Genomic DNA, 21820 nt, shown 5'->3' with positions numbered 1-21820 from the left:
ATTTTTGTGTAAATATATAAAAACGAATACAAACGTACACACATATATGCGTGTATATATGCCTATATGTCAGCATACATGTATGTATAACTATGTGTGCATATATACATGTTGTATGCATGTGTAAAGATACGTATAAATGTATATATGTACATTTATATATACACACATTATAGATTTATCCTACTAATAGATTTGTGATTACACTATAACTGATACATACATGTGTTATTTGGTGATGGTGAATAATCTTTCCCTAAAAATAATGCAAACAATTATTTAATCTTATTTAATGTGTGTTTTTGGATATGGTTTTGTTTGGTTGCTTATAGTCTGTTACACAAGTATCTTAAAAAGATACATAATATTCTTTTGTGGAGAAAGTTCCTTCCAGCAAACAAACTGATAAAATTGCTTTCAATTTCTGTTTTAGGAGAAAGATACACGAGTATGTGAACATCCACTCTCAGATATAGTGATTGCAGGGGAAGCCGCACATCCTTTACCACACACATTTCACCGCTTGCTTCAGACAATCTCTGATCTTATGATGTCTCTCCCCAGTGGCAGCTCATTACAGCAAATGGCCCTACGGTAATTTTATATCTAAGTACTCTAGGTACATTGGAGAAGAGATTTCGTGGAGTATTTTGAAAGTATAAAATGCTTGAAAGTCCTTTCTAAGTAATAAGGTACAAGGAATCCCTAAATTACATGAACAGTGCCTCCCTCTTTCCTGTCATAATTTAGAATTATGCTTCCTTTTACCTCACACTTCTTTGTGCCACTGCAAAATATGCATAATATACTCTTTTTAGTATATTAGGATAAATTATCATTTTATATAATTTAGGTAAATTATCACTTTGTTGCAGTCTCTCTTACTTTTCCCTCTCCTACCTCAAATCATGTGTCACAGTGTTACCTAGGAATGCAATCTTAAATGTCAAAAAAAAAAAAAAGAAAGGGAGAATTAATTCTTGTAAACAAAAACAGAGTTTTTAATTTAAAAGAGTCTTAAGAAAAATGGAGCCTAGTTGTATGCAACTACCTTGAGGGGCATCACCTAATTTTAAGTTGGAATCTGCTGAGGTTTTAGCATACTTTGACATTATGAACCTTGTTATGAGATCCATCTATTGTACTGTACATATAAGTAAATCTTCCATTCCTTTTAGTAAGAAATAAGTTGATAGATTTACCTTCCTATGTCCCTAAATAATAAGAGCAGTAGAAGGAAGATTTTTTTCCTTCATCACAAGATTTTGAAGTATAGACGTCTATATACCCTGATGAATTAGCATGTAATTGTAAGACTAAAAAATTCGAAATCTTGTTATAGTTGGTATAACACTTGTGCACAGATTCATTACCTTTTTTGCGTGTACCCTTGAACTTCAGACACCTAATTTTTCTATATTTAAAATGGGCTGAATGTTCTTTAGAACTTACCTTGCTCCAAATAACTTATCTTTATTTCTTAAATTAAAAGAATAAATGAAGCAGCAGCAATGATTTTGTGCGCCAATTTTTTGTTGCTGTGTTTTTGGGTTTTTTTGTTTATTTGTTTTTCACCCAGAGCATTAAGATTTATTGAAATATTAGTGCAGAGTGCTTTTCCAGGAATTATTTCATGTATTGCTTCTGCCTTTTTAGATGCTGGAGTCTCAAATTCAAGCAATCTGATCACCAATTCCTCCATCAAAGCAACGTCTTCCATCATATTAACAATATTTTGTCGAAATCAGATGATGGAGATAGTGAAGAGAGTTTTAGCATCAGTATACAGTCTGGCTTTGAAGCTATGAGTCAGGTCAGTTTTTTAACAGTTATCATCCTATTGGGTGTCCTGTTAGATAATATTCAGTAGTATAGTGAATGAGAAACCATAAGTTACTCATAAACAGTTGATTCTGTCTTACATATTTTTATTTATTTTCTCATGTCTACTTATTTTATTATCATGAAATATTTTCTTTTGAGTGTTATAATTATTTATATTTGTTTCTGGTAGGAATTGTGCATAGTCATGTGCTTAAAGGACTTAACCAGCATAATTGACATAAAAACATCAAGCCGACCTGCCATGATTGGCAGTTTGACGGATGGTTCCACAGAAACCTTTTGGGAATCAGGAGATGAGGATAAAAACAAAACTAAGAACATCACCATCAACTGTGTGAAAGGAATCAACGCCCGCTATGTGTCTGTTCACGTGGATAATTCCCGAGATCTTGGAGTAAGAAAGGAAACTTTATTTGTGACTCGTTAGTTCTTCCAGGGTTTTAGTAATCACAATCTCCTTTCAAATTTAGCAAAAAGATTTTATCATCTGTTACTTAATCAGGAGCTCTGGTATTGTAGTGCCTAAGGCATTTGACTGCTAAGCAGAAGGCTGGTGGTTCCAGCCTACTAGCCACTCCTTGGAAAGAAGGTTGGGCAATCTACTTCCCTAGTGATACCACCTTGGAAACCCAAGGAGGGATCACTGTGAGTCGGATCCGACTTGACGGCAGTGAGTTTGTTTGTTTTTTTTCAGTTACTTAATCAACCAAGCAACATCTCCTAACACGTTTGACTGCTAACCAGAAGGCTGGTGGTTCAAACACACCAGCTACTCCTCAGAAGGAAGATTGAGCAATCTACTTCCATAGAGATACTTCCTCGGAAACCCAAGGAGGGTTTGCTACGAGTTGGATCCAACTTAACGGCAGTGAGAAATAAATCTTCAGTTTAAAAACAGATTAATATGTTTAAGAGTTCTGTGAAATACCAATTTTAAAAAGAGATCTGATTACAAATATACCATAGCTACATTTTTTTATATTCTATTTCTGTGCCTTTGTTCAAAGTATTCCCTTGGTTTGCAAATTCTCCTCTTAAACTCTGCTATCAGAATCTCACAAGTTTTCTAAAACCCAGCAGAGAAATCCTCTCTGGTATAAAATTTACTGTAGAAATTACTCTGTCCCTTCTCTGTGTTTTCATTATTATTATTCTGATGACATTAGTACATTTTGACCTAAGTGTTACTAGATTTAAGTTTCTTCTTCCCTCACCTCCGGCCCCATGGGGGAAAAAAGTTTCTTAACCTAAATTATCTTAATTTACATTCTCTTTAGCCTATCTGCCTTTCAACTGAATTAGATACTCTTTTATGTAAGACACTAAACAAGGGAAAAAGAGTCCTATTTACTGAGTGTTATGAAAGACAGACTTAACAATATGCTTCTGTAAAGATTAAACCCCCTGCAAAAAAAAAAAAAAAAAACCAAACCCACTACCATCGAGTCAATTCCAACTCATAACAACCTTACAGGGCACAGTAGAACTGGCCCATAGAGTGTCCAATGTTGTAAATCTTTAGAGAAGCAGACTGCTTCATCTTTCTTCCATGGAGGCTGGTAGATTTGAACCACTGACCTCTTGGTTAGCCTCCTAACTTTGACCACTGCATCACCAAAGTTTATAGCCAACCCTGTAGAGCAGTTCTCTACTCTGTAACACATGGGGTAGCCATGAGTCAGAATCGACTTGACAGCAATAGGTTTGGTTTGGGGGTTTATGAACCAAGAAGGAAATAGCACCAACCACTACACCTCTATTCTTCTACCCTCATTCCCACAGAAGTATATCTTAGAATTATTTCCTTCAGAAAGGATGTGGTTTGCTAGCAGATACAGTGCTGGTTTGCTGTTGTCCCATGTGCATATTTCCCTTCCTGGGAGAAGCCAGAGTGATGAGCTTGGGTCTTAGATAACATCTAGATGCTGTGCCAACCACCGGAGTCCAGTCTGCAATCAAAGTGCTCCTTACATCCACAGCTACCACTAACTGCTGTCATTCAGTACAAGTTTAGGTTTTCTCTGATATTGAATCAAAAAAGGGGCTTAGCTAACATATAGTCTGTTTATTTCCTCTTCAGACCCAAGAGTTTCAGCTGGTACAACTACTTTATCTTACTAGGAAGTGTAATAAATCAGAACAGTTTTTCTGACTAGAACTCACTGTTCGGTACAAAGTTATTTTTGTTTCATGGTACATTTTAAGCTAGGACAGAGTCTCCCTTAAAATAATGATTGCAATTTTTATCTTTTCTGTTGTTGTTGTTATATGCCGTCGGACCCCTCCTTGGGATTCTGAGGCAGTATCACTACAGAAGTAGATTGCCCCATCTTCCTTCCGAGGAGTGGCTGGTGGGTTTGAACTGTCAGCCTTCTGGTTAGCAGTCAAGTGCCTTAGGCACTATGCTACCAGAGCTCCTTTATCTTTTCTAGGAGGAGGTAATCTTAACATAATATTCATTTACAACAAACCCTAGTATATAAGCTGACATCTATTTTCCTTCTCCTCCTCTAAGTTATATGCATCCTTGAGGGTTATATACCTCTGTGGTCCCCAACCTGCGTACCACAGTAGGCAACAAAGCATATGTTGACTTGAAGTGTATCAGTCTATAGCCCTTAAAATGTGCAGTTCTCCAAGGAATTAATGTTAATCTTTTTCTTGATACTCTTTGTGTAAAGCTTACTCAACTTTAAGATCTGTGACTAAAGTACCAATATGATTCTTTTCAGTACCTAAAAGTATTTTAACTTAATACTCTATGATATTTATTTTGTGTGTTAATCATGCGTTCCCTATTTTGACAGGTATCTTGAAGGAGAACCTACCATGTTCTCATATATCCTTCTCCATGACTGTAGGGCAGTTTTCATGCACATTGTAACACTCACTAGTATTTGTTGCTTGACCTGCCTACCTTCCTTTTATTTTACAAAGCAATAGGAACATAGCAAAGACAGTGGGACATGACTGACAAGGGGAAGCTTTGTTGGAAGGCTTTATGATAGAAATAGAATTTGAATATTTAGATTTTGGATAAAAAGAGAGAATATGCCAAGCTATGAGAGAGCCCATAGAAAAAAAGGCTGAAATGTGAAATTTAGGAGGGGGATTGTATGGATAAGAAAAAACTAGAGTTATCAGGAATTGTGGTTGGTTTGGTAGATAGCAGAGGGTCAATCAAGATAGTTAGAAAAGTTGGTTTGATATAGGTAGGCCATTAAAAAAAAAAAATTCACTGCCATCGAGTTGTTTCCAACTCAGAGCGATGCCCACTGGGTTTCCAAGGCTGTAAATCTTTACAGAAGTAGATCCCCCAGTCTTTCTTCCATGGAGCATCTGGTGGGTTTGAACCACTGACCTTCTGGTTAGTAGTCAAGTGCCTTGTCCACTACACCACCAGAGCTCCTTTAAGCCCAAATTGTTAGGGCAAAGAACTGATGAACTATGTGAACCACAGCCTCCACTACCTTGAGACCAGGAGTACTAGATGATGCCCAGCTACCACTACCAGCTGCTCTGATCAGGATCACAACAGAAGGTCCTGGACAGAAAGAAAAAATGAAAAATGTAGAACAAAATTCAAACTTACAAAAATGACCATACTTACTGGTCTGATGAGACTAGTGGAACCCCCTAGTCTGTGGCCCTTAGACACCCTTCAAGGCTAGAACTGAACCTACCCCTAAGAATCAACTTTCAGCCAAACCATTAAGTCTATAAAGTAACTAATAACTGGGAGGAGTGTACCCTTCAGTACAGTCAACAATAGGAGAATAAAAGGGTAACATTTGCCCAAAAACAAAGCTCAGAACACAGGAAGAGGCAAGAAAGAAGGATGGATGGAAATGGGGACCCCAGGGAAGAAGCGGAAAGAGTTACATTGAGGAGATTACAATTAATGTCAGAAAACAAAATGTGTATAAATTATTAAACGGGAAACTGATTTGTTCTGTAAACTTTCACCCAACCTATAATAGAAGATTTAAATGGTAATAAAAAAAAGTTCTTAAGCCAAGACTATAACTATTTTGAATTGTCTATTTGTTTATTTTAGAATAAAGTTACCTCAATGACCTTCTTAACTGGCAAAGCAGTAGAAGATTTGTGTAGAATCAAGCAGGTAAATGAAATTTTGTTATTAAATGTTTTGTTACACAGGTAGAAATTTCTTATGTCTCTGCCGTTGAGTTACTGCTTTGGCACTCTGATAAAAGTATTTTAAGAAATCATCTATTTAGAAAACAATAAATTGGCAAATAACCTGTATATAGGAACAGTTAACAACCATCCCTATGCTAAAAATCTTACTCATTATTGCCCTATATGTTTTGTTGGAATTGCTCAGCTGGCAACAGTTTTGGTTTGTGTTTTTTTATACTGTGCCAACCACTCCCAACTTTCATTCCCCTTCAAAGATTCAGAATGCCTCCATAGTTCATCTCAGATCCAATTCATAATTAACACCATGGTACACACCTCTTATTATTAGGTTAAAGTAAGTTATTGTCCTCTAGCCTGAAAATCTTTCAGTGACTTACAACACTGTGACCATATCCCAGGTTGTAAGTCAGTTGACAGATCAACTCTAGAAACAAGTTAAGTTTTATCTGGGTATATTTGTGAGATTCTGTACACGCTCGCTTACTTGCATAAGTGAAACTTGAGCAAAGCTGTTCTTTTAAGGTGACTTTAGCCCAAGAAAGTTGACTTGTTTTGTTTTTCAACTTATGTTTTAAAAAGTGAATTGAGATTTTATATTGAACAAATAATTTCATTTAAATTGTTAAAGAATTTGGGGAAATAATCCTCTTTAATGAGATAGTATTTATTTATGCATAATGTCCTTTTTAGAAGGGTTGACATTATCCATTAAAACATTATTAATTTGAATGTCTCTGTAAATAATGTAGAAGCCCCCAATCATTTCTTAGACATCAAATACCACAAAAAACAGTTCATAATGTATTGAAACTTAACCCTTGAAAAAACTTATATCCTCAATGAAATGTAGTGAAATAAGGAATCATGAGAGTACAGTTACATATTATATCACATCTTCAAAAGTAAACATACTAAGTAACTACACATCAAAAGTGTTTATCTTTAAATGATGCTTTAATGTGACAGTGTGCAAAACTGAACCTGTTACTGTTATTGTGTTTCTACTAACAGTTGAAGTAGGTAGTCACATAAAATGTTTGTGGTGGTTTCACCTGCAAGCTTGTGCTGGGAAATACTGTACTAGTCTGACCTGGATTTTAATTATCACGTCAGTCACTCACTGAGAGTCCTCTAACCTGTTTTGGCCTCAGTTTTGTCATATGTGTAATAGTTCTAAATACTTGTCTTTACAGGGATTAAATAAGACAGTCAGTGTGAAATAATTAAAAAACATTACTATCTGTACAAATGTGTGTTACTTGAACTTGCTGTCCTTACTACTAAGGTGAGGACAGTGATAAAAGTGATACAGCTGTGTCAGGTTCCTCTCCCTTTTCTACTCAACCAGGTTGATCTGGACTCCAGGCACATTGGTTGGGTAACAAGTGAACTTCCAGGAGGGGATAACCACATCATCAAAATTGAATTAAAGGGCCCAGAAAATACACTGAGAGTCCGACAAGTTAAAGTCTTAGGCTGGAAGGATGGAGAAAGCACAAAGATTGCTGGCCAGATTTCAGCCAGTGTTGCCCAGCAAAGGAACTGTGAAGCAGAGACCCTACGAGTATTCAGACTTATTACATCCCAAGTGAGTGTCCTTACTGCAGATTTTTACACAGGAAGAATTGACATAACATGTTTCAAGCATAAGAAAGTATTTTGTAAAACTTGTTAAAGATTTCTAGTTGCAAATGTGCCCCTTTTTTCTTCACATAGCCCTAAACTCCTGTGTTTCATTTTGCATTCAAAGTTCAGAAAAATAGCAGTGTATAGCAGGAATAGTATAGCAATATTATAAAAACTGTAGAATCAGCAATGAGTCCTCTGGTTTTCACAATGGTCATTTTCTGTCATTAATTCTTTCTAACATGCCTACACCTCCTCAGGTATTTGGAAAACTCATTTCTGGAGATGCTGAACCTACACCAGAACAAGAGGAAAAAGCACTATTGTCGTCACCTGAAGGAGAGGAAAAAGTATACAATGTATTTATTTGTATTCTAAAAATACTTATTTCTCTTTTTCAATTCCTTTCTTTTATTCAGTGATAAGCTTCGTGTGTTGCTGTATATTTTAATAGCTATATGATAATATAACTGAATAGCTTATATTCAGTTCTTATTTTCTTACTTTAATTAGAAAGATGATGAAGGAACGTAGCTAAAAGAAATTCACTATTTGTTAATTTATAATCTAGCTAGATTTTTAAGTAATACCAAAGTTTGCTTTATACCTTGGTCTATAGTGTTCCAGTGTTAATATGAGTGAAACTAACTTGGTCATATCCAGTGCTATCCACCATCAGTTATCTTCTCTTTGCAATTTTATCTTTCCTTCATAGTCCATCTCAAAATTCCTGTTTTCTGTATGAAAATTCTGACTTTCCCAAACAAAAAGTTTTCCTCTGCTAAACTTCATACTAATCTATATGTGTCTCTTCCTGAGTTCTCTGTTGGCATATTTATTACATACATGTAACATATCTCTTCTGTTAAAACCATAAACTCCTTGAGGACCAAGTGGTGCATGTCTGATATATCTTTCTATCCACCATGGCATAAGCACCACACATTCAGTAAATTCTTACTGAAATAATTCTTTTTTTATGCTGTTCTTGAAATTTCTTCTAAAATACTGTTGCTTAAGTTACTTGGTCTAAACTAGAGTACTGTATCCAAGAGGAAAACCTCATCCATTTCCATAAAGAGAAGTAAAATCTGATTACTCTCAACGTTTATTTGTTTTAGGTGTTACATATAATCATCTTTGCAACCATTTGAAAGATAATTTAAAGAATTTACCTAATGGAGCTCTGGTGGTAGAATGCCTAAGGCATTTGACTTAAACCCAGAAGGCTGGCAGTTCAGACCCACCAGCCATTCCACAGTATCTACTTCTGTAAAGTTTTACTGCCTCAGAGACCCAGTAGAGGTTGCCATGAGTTGGGATTAACTCGATAGCAGTTAGTTTTTCGGGGTACTCTAGCCCTGTACCTTCTAATACAACACTATCTAAGTCATCATCCCCATTTTTCTGGTCATGTCTATTAAAAATAAAGTGTCATAAATTATAGGAATTTTAGCATCTTTTGGTGATATTATTTAAATGACTTTAAGAGTTATGTTACAATTTGTTAAATCACTGAATTTTATCAAATGTCAATTCTGTGCTAAACAACCATGAGAATACGAAGTCTTCAAAAAGCTTGCATTCTTTTCTTGGCTATGAACCTACCATCTACCTACCTCCCAAAGAATAAAAGTTAGCAAGGATACTATATAGTGTATAATCCACCCACTTATTAAATAAGTGAAACAGACTGTACATGTCATAACATGCCTGTCCTAGAGTGGTCAGAGAATGCTTCTTGGAGGATGTTGGACTTGAATGAGACCTGAAAGAGAATGATTGAAAGTTAGAATAATAAAGAGGATATAAGTAAAGATTCATTGAAGAGGTTGGTCTAACTGTAGGAAGGAGTATGTTGAGAAGTTAAGATTCAATAGGAGTCCCTAAGTTGGACAGATGATTAACAGGCTTGGCTGCTACCCAGAATGTTGAAGGTTCAACTCTAACCAGAGGCACATTTGAAGAAAGACCTCACAATCTACTTCCAAAAAATCAGAAACTGAAAAGCCTGTGGAGCATAGTTCTACTGTGACAAACTCTTAGAAAAATTCTATACACATAATGTTGTTGTTAGGTGCTGTTAAGTCAACTGCAACTCATAGCAACCCTGTGTACAACAGAATGAAACACTGCCTGGTCCTGCACTGTCCTCATAATCTTTGCTATACCTGAGCCCATCGTTGCAAGCACCGTATCAGTCCATCTCATTGAGGGTCTTCCCCTTTTTCGCCCCTCTTCCCCTTTACCAAGCACGATATCCTTCTCCAGGGAATGGTCCCTTTCAACAACATAACCAAAGTAGGTGAGACAAAGTCTGGCCCTTGTCACTTCCAAGAAGAATTCCGGCTGCACTTCTTCCAGGACATATCTCTTAGTTCTTCTGGCAGTCCATGGTACTTTGAGTATTCTTCACTAATACCACAACTCAAAAGCATCAATTCTTCTTCTGTCTTCCTTATTCATTGTCCATCTCTCACATGCATATGAGGCAATTGAAAATACCATGGTTTGGGAGACGTCTTTGCTCTTCACTTTAAAGAGGTGTTTTGCAGCAGATTTACCGAGTGCAATATGTCATCTGATTTCTTGATTGCTGTTACCATTGGTGTTGATCGTGGAACCAAGTAATATGAATTCTTTGAAAACTTATAGCTTTTCTCCATTTATCATGATGCTGTTTATTGGTATGCTTGTGAGGATTTTTATTTTGTGTGTCTTGAGGTATAATATGTAGTAGTACAGACTGTATTATTTAATCTTTCATGAGTTAGTGCTTCATCTTCACTCTCAGCAGCAAGGTTGTGTTGTCTGCGTATAGTAGGTTGTTAATGGGTCTTCCTCCAGTCCTGATGCAGGAAACATGAAAAGAAGATGGAAGGAATACACAGAGTCACTGTACCAAAAAGAATTGGTCAATGTTCATTTATTTCAGGAGGTGGCATATAATCAAGAACCAATGCCATTGAAGGAAGAAGTCAAAGCTGCACTGAAGGAATTGGCAAAAACCAAGGCTCCAGGAATTGACAGAATACTCACTGAGATGTTTCATCAAATGGATACCGCACTGGAGGCACTTACTTGTCTGTGCCAAGAAATTTGGAAGACAGCTACCTGGCCAACTGACAGGAAGAGATCCATATTTGTACCCATTCCAAAGAAAGGTCATCTAACAGAATGTGGAAATTATCAAACAGTATCATCAATATCACATGCAAGTAGAATCTTACTAAAGATAATTCAAAAACAGTTGTAGCAGTATATTGACAAGGAACTTCCAGAAATGCAAGCTGGATTCAAAAGAGGACATGGAAAAGGGATATCATTGCTGATGTCAGGTGGATCTTGGCTGAAAGCAAAGAATACCAGAAAGATGTATACCTGTGTTTTATTGACTGTGTGAAAGCATTTGACTGTGTGGATCATAACAAATTATAGATAACATTGAGAAGAATGGGAATTCCAGAACATTTAATTGTGTTCATGAGGAACCTGTACATAGACCAGAAGCTGTCGTTCACACAGACAAGGGGATACTGCATGGTTTAAAATCAGGAAGGGAGTGTGTCAGGATTGTATCCTTTCAGCATACTTATTCAAACTGTATGCTGAGCAAATAATCCAAGAAGCTGGACTATATGAAGAACGCACATCATAGGCACTATAAAATTCACCCTTTATTTTTCTTCTTATATTGCATTTATTTGGTGTCTTTTGATGTTCTCAAAAGCATCATCTTGGAGTTTTATAAAGACATTTTTTTTCTTTTACATAAAATGTTATTTTCTTGAATTGTTCTCCTTACAACTACATGTAAGATGTGAACTAGTAATGTTCGTAATTTAGAAATTGATTTAAATCAAAGTTACTCAAATTGACTAAATTAAGAAATCCATGCAAAAAATAGTTTATTTCTCTGGATTTCTTAAGTTCTGAAGTTTTGTTCTTTTTATAGTCACTTTGGTCAAGGTTAATTTTTTTCAACTTTACCCTTTGTTTTAGTGTCAGAGACTCCAACTTAAGTAAGTTTACCTTATAAAAGTATCTGCATAATTATTTCTCAAGATCCTTTGAAATGTAAAATATACAATTTTTATGTAAAAAGCCTGCTTCATTTCTTTTTCTACTTAAAGGCAACATCAGATGCTGACCTGAAAGAACACATGGTTGGAATTATATTCAGCAGAAGTAAACTGACTAATTTACAAAAACAGGTTCGTTAATAACTGCTTCATTGTCTTCAGATTTTTTTTTCTTTTTTTTGAAGAGTCTATTGGGTGTTAGAAAATTTATAGAGGCTTATTTATGCTGTCTCTTTTATACATCCCACAAAATGTGTCTTCCTTTTTCTAGGAGAACTGAGTTTATTGGCACACTTGCATCCATTTCCAGATTATGTCACACACATTAGCTTTTTTATCTTGCTGCTCTTTGTTGTTTCTCATTTGCAGGTAGATTGTTTTATTTTGGTGTCGAATACCAAGCTGTATCAGATTGCATCTGCATTTCCTGTGTTCCTTCTCTCACTGTTTTTTATTGTTGTTTGCTGAACAATTATAGTGTTAATTATACTAGTGTTAATATTTCTAAATATGAGAGAATAGGAAAACAGCACTAGGTCATTCATATAATGAGGTGCCTAAATAATGTAAAAATGAAGCCCTTAAAAGTCAAACAAAATATTGACTTAATTTAAGCCTATTTTACCTTTCTGTGCTATTCATTCAATCTTTTTTAAAGTAAATGACAACATGAGTTTATTTGTGCATTATCTTTTTTAAACTGTTTTATTGACTCCTGGATACTATCCATTGTAAATGTGGTTTTTTTTTTTTTTTTTGTTTGTTTTTTTTATTAGGATTTGGGTGAAGATTTACAGAGTAAATTCACTTTTCATACATCAGTTCACATATACTTTGTCTCATGTCATTGACCAAAATTTACAATGCAGCAGCTCCCCTCCCACTTCCTCCCCATAGTTACCTCCTCCCAGTGTCCATCCCTTCATACTCTTCGAGAGGCCCATTTTCTGCCAACCCTGTATATGATCTTGGATACACTCTCCATTTAGACATACATAATTGTTTAGCTTGTTCACCCATCTATCCGTCCCTATACCCATATTTGCTTTCATTAACAACTCAGTATTGTATTTACAAAGGGGTTCATATTTGTTGTTTGTACTGCCCATGTAACTCTCTCTGTCTTTCTCATCCTCAATGCTGCCATATTGGTCACTCACATTTGGTACATTGCCCTTCTCTTCGCCCAAATCAATATTTATCTCTATCTATCTAACAGCATTCCCTCCCCTTCCCTCCCACCCCTGGTAACCAACAAAGAAAATGTCCTCCAATATATAAACATTTCCTTAACTTTTACAATAACGGACTAATACAATTAAATGTGGTTATTTATATGTAACTAAAATTGCTGCCAGGAGCTCTGGTAGCCTAGTGCCTGAGGAACTTGACTGCTAACCAGAAGGCTGGCGGTTCAAACCCCCCAGCCCCTCCTCGGAAGGAAGGTTGGGCAATCTACTTCGTAGTGATACAGCCTCGGAAACCCAAGGAGGGGTCGCTGTGAGTTGTGTCCAACTCAACGGCACTTAACAACCACAAAAATTGCTGCCAATTAAATTGTGAATGCTATTGATTACAAAGCACTTTGTGCATTAACCCCAAACCAAATTCATTGCTGTCGAGTTGATTCTGACTCATAGCAACCCCCTTTGGGTTTCTGAGGTGGTAAATCTTTACGGAAGTAGATTGCCCACTCTTCCTTCCTTGGAGTGGCTGGTGGGTTTGAACCACCAGCCTTCTGGTTAGCAGTCAAATGCCTTAGTAGTTTTTAAGATGAATTAAGAGAATGGTATGGTGGAGAATTAACTAAGAGGAAAAGCGTTAAATTGAGCATCAACTTATATTCTTATCTTGCTTTTTTAATAATCCATTGCCATCGAATTGATTCTGACTCATAATGACTCCATAGGACAGAGTAGAACTGTCCCATAAGATTTCCTAGGCTATAATCTTTACAGAAGCAGGCTGCCACATCTTTCTTTCCGAGAGCAGCTGGCAAGTTCCAACCACCAACCTGTCAGTCAATACCGTGCCACCAGGGTTCCTTGCTTTTTAACAGGGTAGGAAAAAAATCTTGCAAATACATTTTTACATTTTCTGTGTGTTGCTTTTAAATAGGTATGTGCTCACATCGTCCAGGCTATTCGCATGGAGGCCACCAGAGTCCGTGAAGAATGGGAACATGCCATATCAAGCAAAGAAAATGCCAATTCGCAGCCAAATGATGAAGATGCCTCCTCTGATGCTTACTGCTTTGAACTGCTGTCTATGGTTTTAGCATTGAGTGGCTCTAACGTGGGAAGGCAGTATCTGGCTCAGCAGCTGACTCTGCTTCAGGACTTATTTTCACTGCTGCATACAGCCTCACCCAGAGTCCAGAGACAGGTGACAGATCACACTATTTCCCTTTTGGCTTATTTTGTTTTGTGAAATTATACTTTCAACGTAATTTAAAATCACACTAGCAAAGAGAATCACTTTAGGGTATGAATTTCTATTTTGTTTTGTTCTTAACCTGTATTTTAACTCCATGTTTGCTTGTTTGTTTTAGTTTTGACCCATTGTAATGAGAGTATGAAAGAGCAAAATGTGTTACATTATGCTAAATGTGTTGTGATAGAGTATTCTGGGTACAGAGTGTCTTTGTACTGTGAAATATGTAGTGTAATTTCCCTTTAGTCCTAACCAAATAAAAAGGCTTTTTTTTCCTGTTGTTACTCTGGAGTGATAATTGTAATTATCACTCCAAAAAAAAAAAAAAAAAAAAAAAAAAAAAAAAAAAAAAAAAAAAAAAAAACAAAAAAAAAAAAAAAAAAAAAAAAACCAAACTCATTGCCATCTCAGATCTGACTCATAGCGACCCCTCCTTGGGTTTCCAAGGCAGTATCACTACGGAAATAGATTGCTCAGTCTTCTTCCACGGAGTGGCTGTTGGGTGTGAACCTCCAGCTTTCTGGTTAGTAGTCAAGTGCCTTAGGCACTATGCCACCAGAGATCCCAATTACCACTCCAGGAATTAAAAATAGTGTTTAAATCTTGTGTCTGTCCTTCTCAAGCTTTCAAAGTCAAGAATGGCAGTTAGGCTCATTGGCAAAATGGGAACTTTAAAACATCAATTTTCAAAGGGAAGTCTTTCTTTTTATTTTCCTTACCAGGTGACCTCCTTACTAAGACGAGTTTTGCCTGAAGTGACCCCTAGTCGGCTGGCCAGCATCATAGGAGTGAAATCTCTCCCCCCAGCAGATATCAGTGATATCATTCATTCAACAGAGAAAGGAGATTGGAATAAGCTAGGTATCTTGGACATGTTTCTAGGATGCATTGCCAAAGCACTCACTGTACAGCTAAAAGCCAAAGGAACCACCATTACTGGAACAGCTGGTACCACCGTGGGCAAAGGAGTTACAACAGTTACCCTTCCGATGATTTTTAATTCCAGGTTGGTCATTGCCTTTGTTTTAGTACTAAAAGAGAATAGAGTCAGGTAGCATTAAAGAACTAAGACATGATTTCAGATTCTTCCTGTTCTTCTAGCCACAAAGGAAAGAATACTAAGTTTTGAGAAAATCATATTAATCTGTCCAGTAGCATCAAATAAATATTTCTTATGAGGAAAAAAAATGAAGTGCTGTGCTCAGAAGTAACAATTTTCTCCTTACTCATTTATAGCAATTCTCACTGATAAATACTTATTTTTCTTTGTAGTTACATTCGACGAGGTGAAAGCCATTGGTGGATGAAGGGCTCAACTCCTACCCAGATCTCAGAGATCATTATTAAACTTATAAAGGATATGGCAGCAGTAAGTTCCTATCCTTCTTCTTAGCTGTGAGGTGCAGCAATAATCTGACTGATAAACAACCAACTGAAGAAGACCCACAGTGGTGTTATTTTGCTTTATTTAAGGAGCTCTTGTGGCATAGTGCCTAAGGCATTTGACTGCCAACCAGAAGGTTAGCAGTTCAAACCTACCAGCCGCTCCATGGAAGGAAGACTGGGCAGTCTACTTCCATAAAGATTTACATCCTTGGAAACCCAAATGGGGGATTGCTATGAGTCGGAATTGACTCGATGGCAGTGAGTTTGGTCTTTTTGATTTAGTTAGTGTGGAGTTCCCGAGTGTTGCAAATAGTTAAGGTTCAGCTGCTAACCAAAAGACTGGCCATTCATATCTACCCAGAATCACCTCTGAAGAAAGGCTGGCAGTTTGCTTAAGAAAAATCAGCCCCGGAAAACCCAGAGGAGCACAGTTCTGCTCTGACACACCTGGGGTCCCCATGAGTTGGAGTCAATTCAATGGCAATTAGTTTTTATTGTTAGTGTGCTAACTAGGATACCATTTGTGTTTTCACTTAGTGATAATTCATCCTTTATGTAAGCAATTTTAATTTCAAGCATTACAGTTAATTTCATTGAGAATTACCTACTAGGATAAGTTACCCAAGAGTTTAAAACTTAAAAAACAAAATAAACCATCATTGCCTTGACCAAGATGGAAGAAGAATTTAGGTCCCCAGTCAGAACTGAAAAGAGCCCAAGTCCAAAAGCTAAAAGGGAAAAAAAGAACTCCTATAAGAAATTTGCTCATTCTTTTTAGTTCTCATGGTTTATAAAGCCTTTATTCTTCATTATAATAATCCTTTATCACTGTTTAAGGTATGTGGCTTTGAGGGGACTTTTAAGAGCATAGAAGATGAAGAATGACTTTCTCGAATGCTGGGCTCCTAATGGTTGCTCCAAACGTTAGTTTCCTTACCTTCTATTGTATGTCAGGAGTCCAGAGTGAGGAGGGGAAGATACTGTGGAATGGAGTTCCTGAGCACTGGAGTGGAAAGAAGACATTATGGAAAAGGAAGGGATTTGAGCTGCCCCTTAGGAGATTGATAGAATGTGCATAATGGGAAGTGGGAAAATATGCTGCGAAAAATATAATTTCTTTCACTTTTTTCAACAGGGTGGACATTTTAACAATCTTAGCAGAAAATAGACTTTTTCAGGGTGTTGATTGGATGAAAGTGTTTAGGAATACCTTTATTCTATAGTAGTAAAAGTTAGCAAATAAAGGTAGTTGTAGTTTGAATCCATATATGCCCTTAGATCCCAGTAATGTTCATCTAAAAAAATAACAAGATTTCATAAGCAAAATTTCTCAAGCATAGACACCTTAGTACTTATATTTTTATCTAAATATAAGAGGAAATACCCTTAAACAGAACAGAAAAGGGAGTATTGAGAACTTAAAGGTTTATTTACTTTTCTTTTGAATGATCAAATTAGTGATTAGAAGTTGAATTTATCATAGAATTGCAAGGATTTTTATTTCAAAAGTCTATGCCCCTTGATCTAGAATTCTATGGTCTTGCTTGCTACAAACCAACAATTTTTTTTTTTTTTTTGTGAAACATGTTTGTTTAAGATAATAGAATTTACTAATATGATACTATATTTCTGGTTACTAATAAAATATTCTATCCTGTTCAACAGGGTCATCTATCAGAAGCTTGGTCCCGAGTGACAAAAAATGCCATTGCAGAAACCATCATTGCCTTGACCAAGATGGAAGAAGAATTTAGGTCCCCAGTGAGATGTATTGCAACAACTAGGGTAGGTTTTTGTTTCATTTGGTCTGTATCATTGTGTGTTATTTTTCAGTAATAGGTTGAAACAAACTTTAACCAGTTAGTCAACTAAGTCTGAATTTTCTTTTAATCAAGTAATACACTTACTGAAAAAGTGTGAAGGCCTTTCGTGAATTATGATCAAGACCATTATGATAGTTGTTACCCTTCACTGTTATCTGTTCTTTATCAGCTATTTTATCATTTTAGAAGCCAAGGATATACTGTTTAGAAAAAGTTAAATTGCATTGTGTCAGTATATTGTCTTTCTAATGGTCTATTTACTGAAGCTATCCACTTTAAGTTTGGTGTCAGCATTGTGTTATGATAGGTTTGAGGTCCTTCAAAGACAAAATCCTTGCCTGTCCCTTTTTATGTGGCTCAGTTGTTCTTAATGTGGAGTTTTATACTTACTTACTGGATTTTAAAAAGCAAAAAGTGTATGCCAAGTGTGAGGTTGGGGCAGAATCTCTTAGGAAATGGGATTGCATTCTTCAGATGAAACTGCAATAGTAATTTTTAACCTACGAAATTTCACGTCCCATATCCTTCCAAAAGACATGTGAGATTCCTTGAAGCAGGACAGTGTGACAACATTAAGAAGAAGTGAACATTGGCAGAAATTGCCTAGGTTAAACCTCAGAAGTCTGAAAATGAAGATAAACTTTATTTCCCTAGGGCAGAAAAGGCAATTTATGCAATGTTGCTAGTGAGTGTGCCTCTGATGGAGTCATCTTTGACAGGAGCTCTTTCCTACCCTGTGTATACTCTATTCTTTCATTCTACACTGTGCTTTTTCTTGCTTACTTTTTTTTTTTGTCCCTACTTTATCCTCTCTTACTCTTCATATCCACAACACCCACTTGTACTTCTGAGAGTTGAGCCAATTCAATAATTTTCTATTTTTTCAGTGATGAAGAAATATAGCATTCTGTGTAAAACTGAAGCTTACCCATTAAGTCTCAGAATTTTAAAAAGTATTTTTAGGATTTCCTAAATCTTGTTAGTGCTAAAGGAATAGGGAGGCCACATCTTCTGACCTCCTCAAACCCCACAAGAGGAAGACAGAATCACCATCAGTAGCCCAAGGCCTATTCCTGAGAGACCAGACATGCTGCCTCCCTCCAGCCCTTTTAAAAACACACCAACTGTTCCTCCCGCAGCACCCACCTCCTCTCTCCTGGGTTCGATAATTCACTGCAGTGGCCACACAGAACTCACAGATTATGGGGTTTATTAGAGAAGCAACAGGCTACAATTCAAGTTCAGGAACACGCTCAGTCTCTCTCTCAGCAGTGTGTGTCTCTCACATCTCTCATCTGGCAGTGAGAGATTCCTTCTGCCTCTAGGAGGGCTCCTTTTGAGCCTGGTAGAGTGACCAAACTAACCAATCCCAGCATCAGAATTCTTATACACCTGAGAGAGAGCGAACTTCCCAGAACATTGCTTTGTGCCACTCTCAACAGAAATAACCCAGGTGGATAACTTTATCAGGAGCTACTCAGTTGCTCATGGCAAATTCCACCACAGAGTTTACAAAGACTTGGGGCTAGAAAAGCCACACTATGTAATTTACTACACCACAGTTAGCCATTTACTTATTTCTGACAAAGTGGACCACACAAAGTGCTAGGCACTTTGTGGCATACAGAAATATTATTATCTGGAAGAATTTTTTATATACTTAGCTACTCATAGGACTGTGCAAAATTAAACAAAATTAAATTCTTTGGAACTTAATACCTCGGACTGATGATCCTAGTATGAAAAACAGGTAGAAGGCATTATACAGTAAATAAATATATAACTTCCTTTATTCTTATGTAATTTATATAATAGAGCATTAAAGGGTAATTTCATATATCAGGTAGAAAACAGGACAGACAGTTCATCAGAGAAACAGTCATTTGTTCATATTTGAGTGCCTTCTCTGTGCACAGCATGTATGGTAGTGAGCATGTGTGCCTAGACCACATCAGGAAAAATTGAGTGCTACTGGGTGTTTAAATATTTTCAAATTCAGCTAGCATTTACTGAGCCATTACCCTGTGTCAGGCATTGAGTGTTTTGTAAGTCCTAAAAATCCACTAGTGTAACACTCTTTCCTTTCAACAGCTCTGGCTTGCTCTAGCATCATTGTGTGTTCTCGATCAGGACCATGTAGATCGTCTCTCCTCAGGGAGATGGATGGGAAAAGATGGACAACAAAAACAAATGGTAAGATCAGACTTTTTTTCTTTTTTGAGAATTAATCTAATTTTGGTTTATAATAAGATATTTCTATTTAACTTTTTTAAAAACTACAAATCAAAATTTACAATTGGTAGAACTCTTGAAAAATTGTGTTCATCTTAGAAGTCTGTTTCACTTAGGGTCCTCTCTTCTTAGTACATTGGGAACTTTCAAAAAAAAAACTTTCCAAACTCACTCCCATTGACTCACAGCGACCCCTCCTTGAGTTTCCAAGCAGTATCACTTGAAAAGTATATTGCCCCATCTTCTTTCCGAGGAGTGGCTAGTGGGTTTGAACTACTAGCCTCTGGTTAGCAGTCAAATGCCTTAGACACTACATTACCAGAGCTCCTATTGGGAACTTCAGGGACTTTAATTTTTTTAAAAGAACTTTCCCCATCTTCTCTGAGTCATATTTGTATCATATCAAAATTTTATTTTAGCAAGATTCTGATTCTTTAGCTAGCTAGATTTTTTACTAAAGTTAATCTTATGGTAGAGAGAAATAAAACACTAGCAAAGGCAATATGATATACCATTTGTTTGCATATGTACTTAAAGTAGCTTTGATGAGTATCCTTAAATTCACTGAAAGGGAAGAAGTTGTATAGGCCCTTCTAACATTTTCTTATTAGTGTTTAAGTTTCACAAATGAATAATTGATTCATTTAACATACAGAGTGCATTAACTTTGAATGTTGTAGTATAATGGGAAGAAGAATTCTTAAATCACTATGAAAAGTGTTAAAAAAAGAAACAAAAAAAACACTGCAATCGAGTATGGAACCTGCATAGCACATTATTGAATTTGGGAATTTGAGGAATTTGTATAGTTAAGTGCATTTGCCATAATTAATTCAGGTTAATATTCAGATTCTAACATAGTGACCCCCCCTTGGGTTTCCATGGCAGTAAATCTTTATGGAAGTAGCTTGCCTTGTCTTCTTTTCATGGAATAGTTGGTGGGTTAGCCAACCTTCTGGTTGGCAGTCAAATGTCTTAGGCACTGTGCCATCAGAACTCCTTAATTCTTAAATTTAGATTTTTAAATGTGATGATGGGCTCAAGTATAGCAAATATTGTGAGGATGGTACAGGACCAGGCAATGTTTAGTTCTGTTGTTCATGGTTCTTTTGTGAGTCAGAGCTGACTTGATGGTACCTATAACATTAAATTCTTAAAAGACAAAATTTCATAGATTATATTCAATTTTTATGAGTAGCTGAGATTTTTCTATTCATCAGGAAAAATTGTACATGTCTTATTTTAGCCTATGTGTGACAACCATGATGATGGTGAAACTGCAGCAATCATTTTGTGCAACATATGTGGAAATTTATGTACTGACTGTGACAGATTCCTTCACCTTCATCGTCGAACAAAAACTCATCAAAGACAGGTGAAGATTTCTGTTTTAATAGTAGAAGAGTACCTAAAGCAGAAAATAGACTCAATATATTTTTAAATAAATGTGGAATGAAGCTTGGTGGAGTGGGGGAAGAAATGGACTTTGGAATCAAAAGATACAGGTTCAGTTCCAAGCTCTCTCACTTGCCAACTATATAAATCAAACAAGTTGTTTAACCTCTTGGTTTCTTTATTTATAAAAAATAAGTTCCTCATGAAGATTAAGGGGAAGAAGATTATGAAGTATCTGAACTTCTTAGAGTGCTTAGTAAATGAAATCCATTGTTATTTCTAAATAATTAAATGTTACATTTCCTTTTTCATAATGCTAAATATGTTTTTCCCTTTTCTTTAATGAAATAATAGGTCTTCAAAGAAGAAGAAGAAGCTATAAAGGTTGACCTTCATGAAGGTTGTGGTAGAACCAAATTGTTCTGGTTGATGGCACTAGCAGATTCTAAAACAATGAAGGCAATGGTGGAATTCCGAGAACACACAGGTATAAGAGAATTAACGATTGAGCCATGCCTACTGATTATGATTAAACTAGATGTTAGCTCATTTAATATGAATAATTTTGAGGGATATATCTGATGTCTAATTATGGCACTCTTGATCACTGTCTATAATATTATTTTTACCAGACACAGACTAGTATCTGTGGTAGAAAGAACATTAGATTAAAAGTCAGATAACCTGATTTGTCACTCACTAGCTATATGAACTTGGGCAACTCTACCTAACCTCTCTCTAACTCAGTGTTTTCATTTGTAAAGTAAGATGGGTATCCAGAGATACACATGGCTGATAATCATCAGAAGTTCTAGATAGATTTCCAAAAGTAAA

The 21820-nt window shown here is 36.3% G+C and overlaps 1 protein-coding gene across 1 annotated transcript in view; it reads left to right on the top strand.

Moving 5' to 3' along the window:
• The window catches only part of MYCBP2 (MYC binding protein 2), a 376124-nt gene that overhangs the window by 338956 nt on the left and 15348 nt on the right, over positions 1–21820 (top strand). The window contains exons 65-78 of the mRNA XM_042781038.1: positions 434–594; positions 1657–1813; positions 2015–2239; positions 5903–5968; positions 7358–7597; positions 7896–7985; positions 11769–11849; positions 13836–14102; positions 14873–15156; positions 15423–15519; positions 17202–17321; positions 19451–19552; positions 20838–20966; positions 21341–21473. Coding sequence (XP_042636972.1) covers positions 434–594; positions 1657–1813; positions 2015–2239; positions 5903–5968; positions 7358–7597; positions 7896–7985; positions 11769–11849; positions 13836–14102; positions 14873–15156; positions 15423–15519; positions 17202–17321; positions 19451–19552; positions 20838–20966; positions 21341–21473 — 2152 coding nt within the window. The remainder of the gene's footprint in view (positions 1–433; positions 595–1656; positions 1814–2014; positions 2240–5902; positions 5969–7357; positions 7598–7895; positions 7986–11768; positions 11850–13835; positions 14103–14872; positions 15157–15422; positions 15520–17201; positions 17322–19450; positions 19553–20837; positions 20967–21340; positions 21474–21820) is intronic.

This window comes from Orycteropus afer, unplaced genomic scaffold (genome assembly GCF_000298275.1).
Source record: "Orycteropus afer afer isolate SDZICR_OR568_19922 unplaced genomic scaffold, OryAfe1.0 scaffold00081, whole genome shotgun sequence".
Lineage (NCBI taxonomy): Eukaryota > Metazoa > Chordata > Mammalia > Tubulidentata > Orycteropodidae > Orycteropus > Orycteropus afer.
The sequence above is the reverse complement of the archived record's forward strand: the minus strand, read 5'-3'. Positions and strand labels throughout refer to the sequence as shown.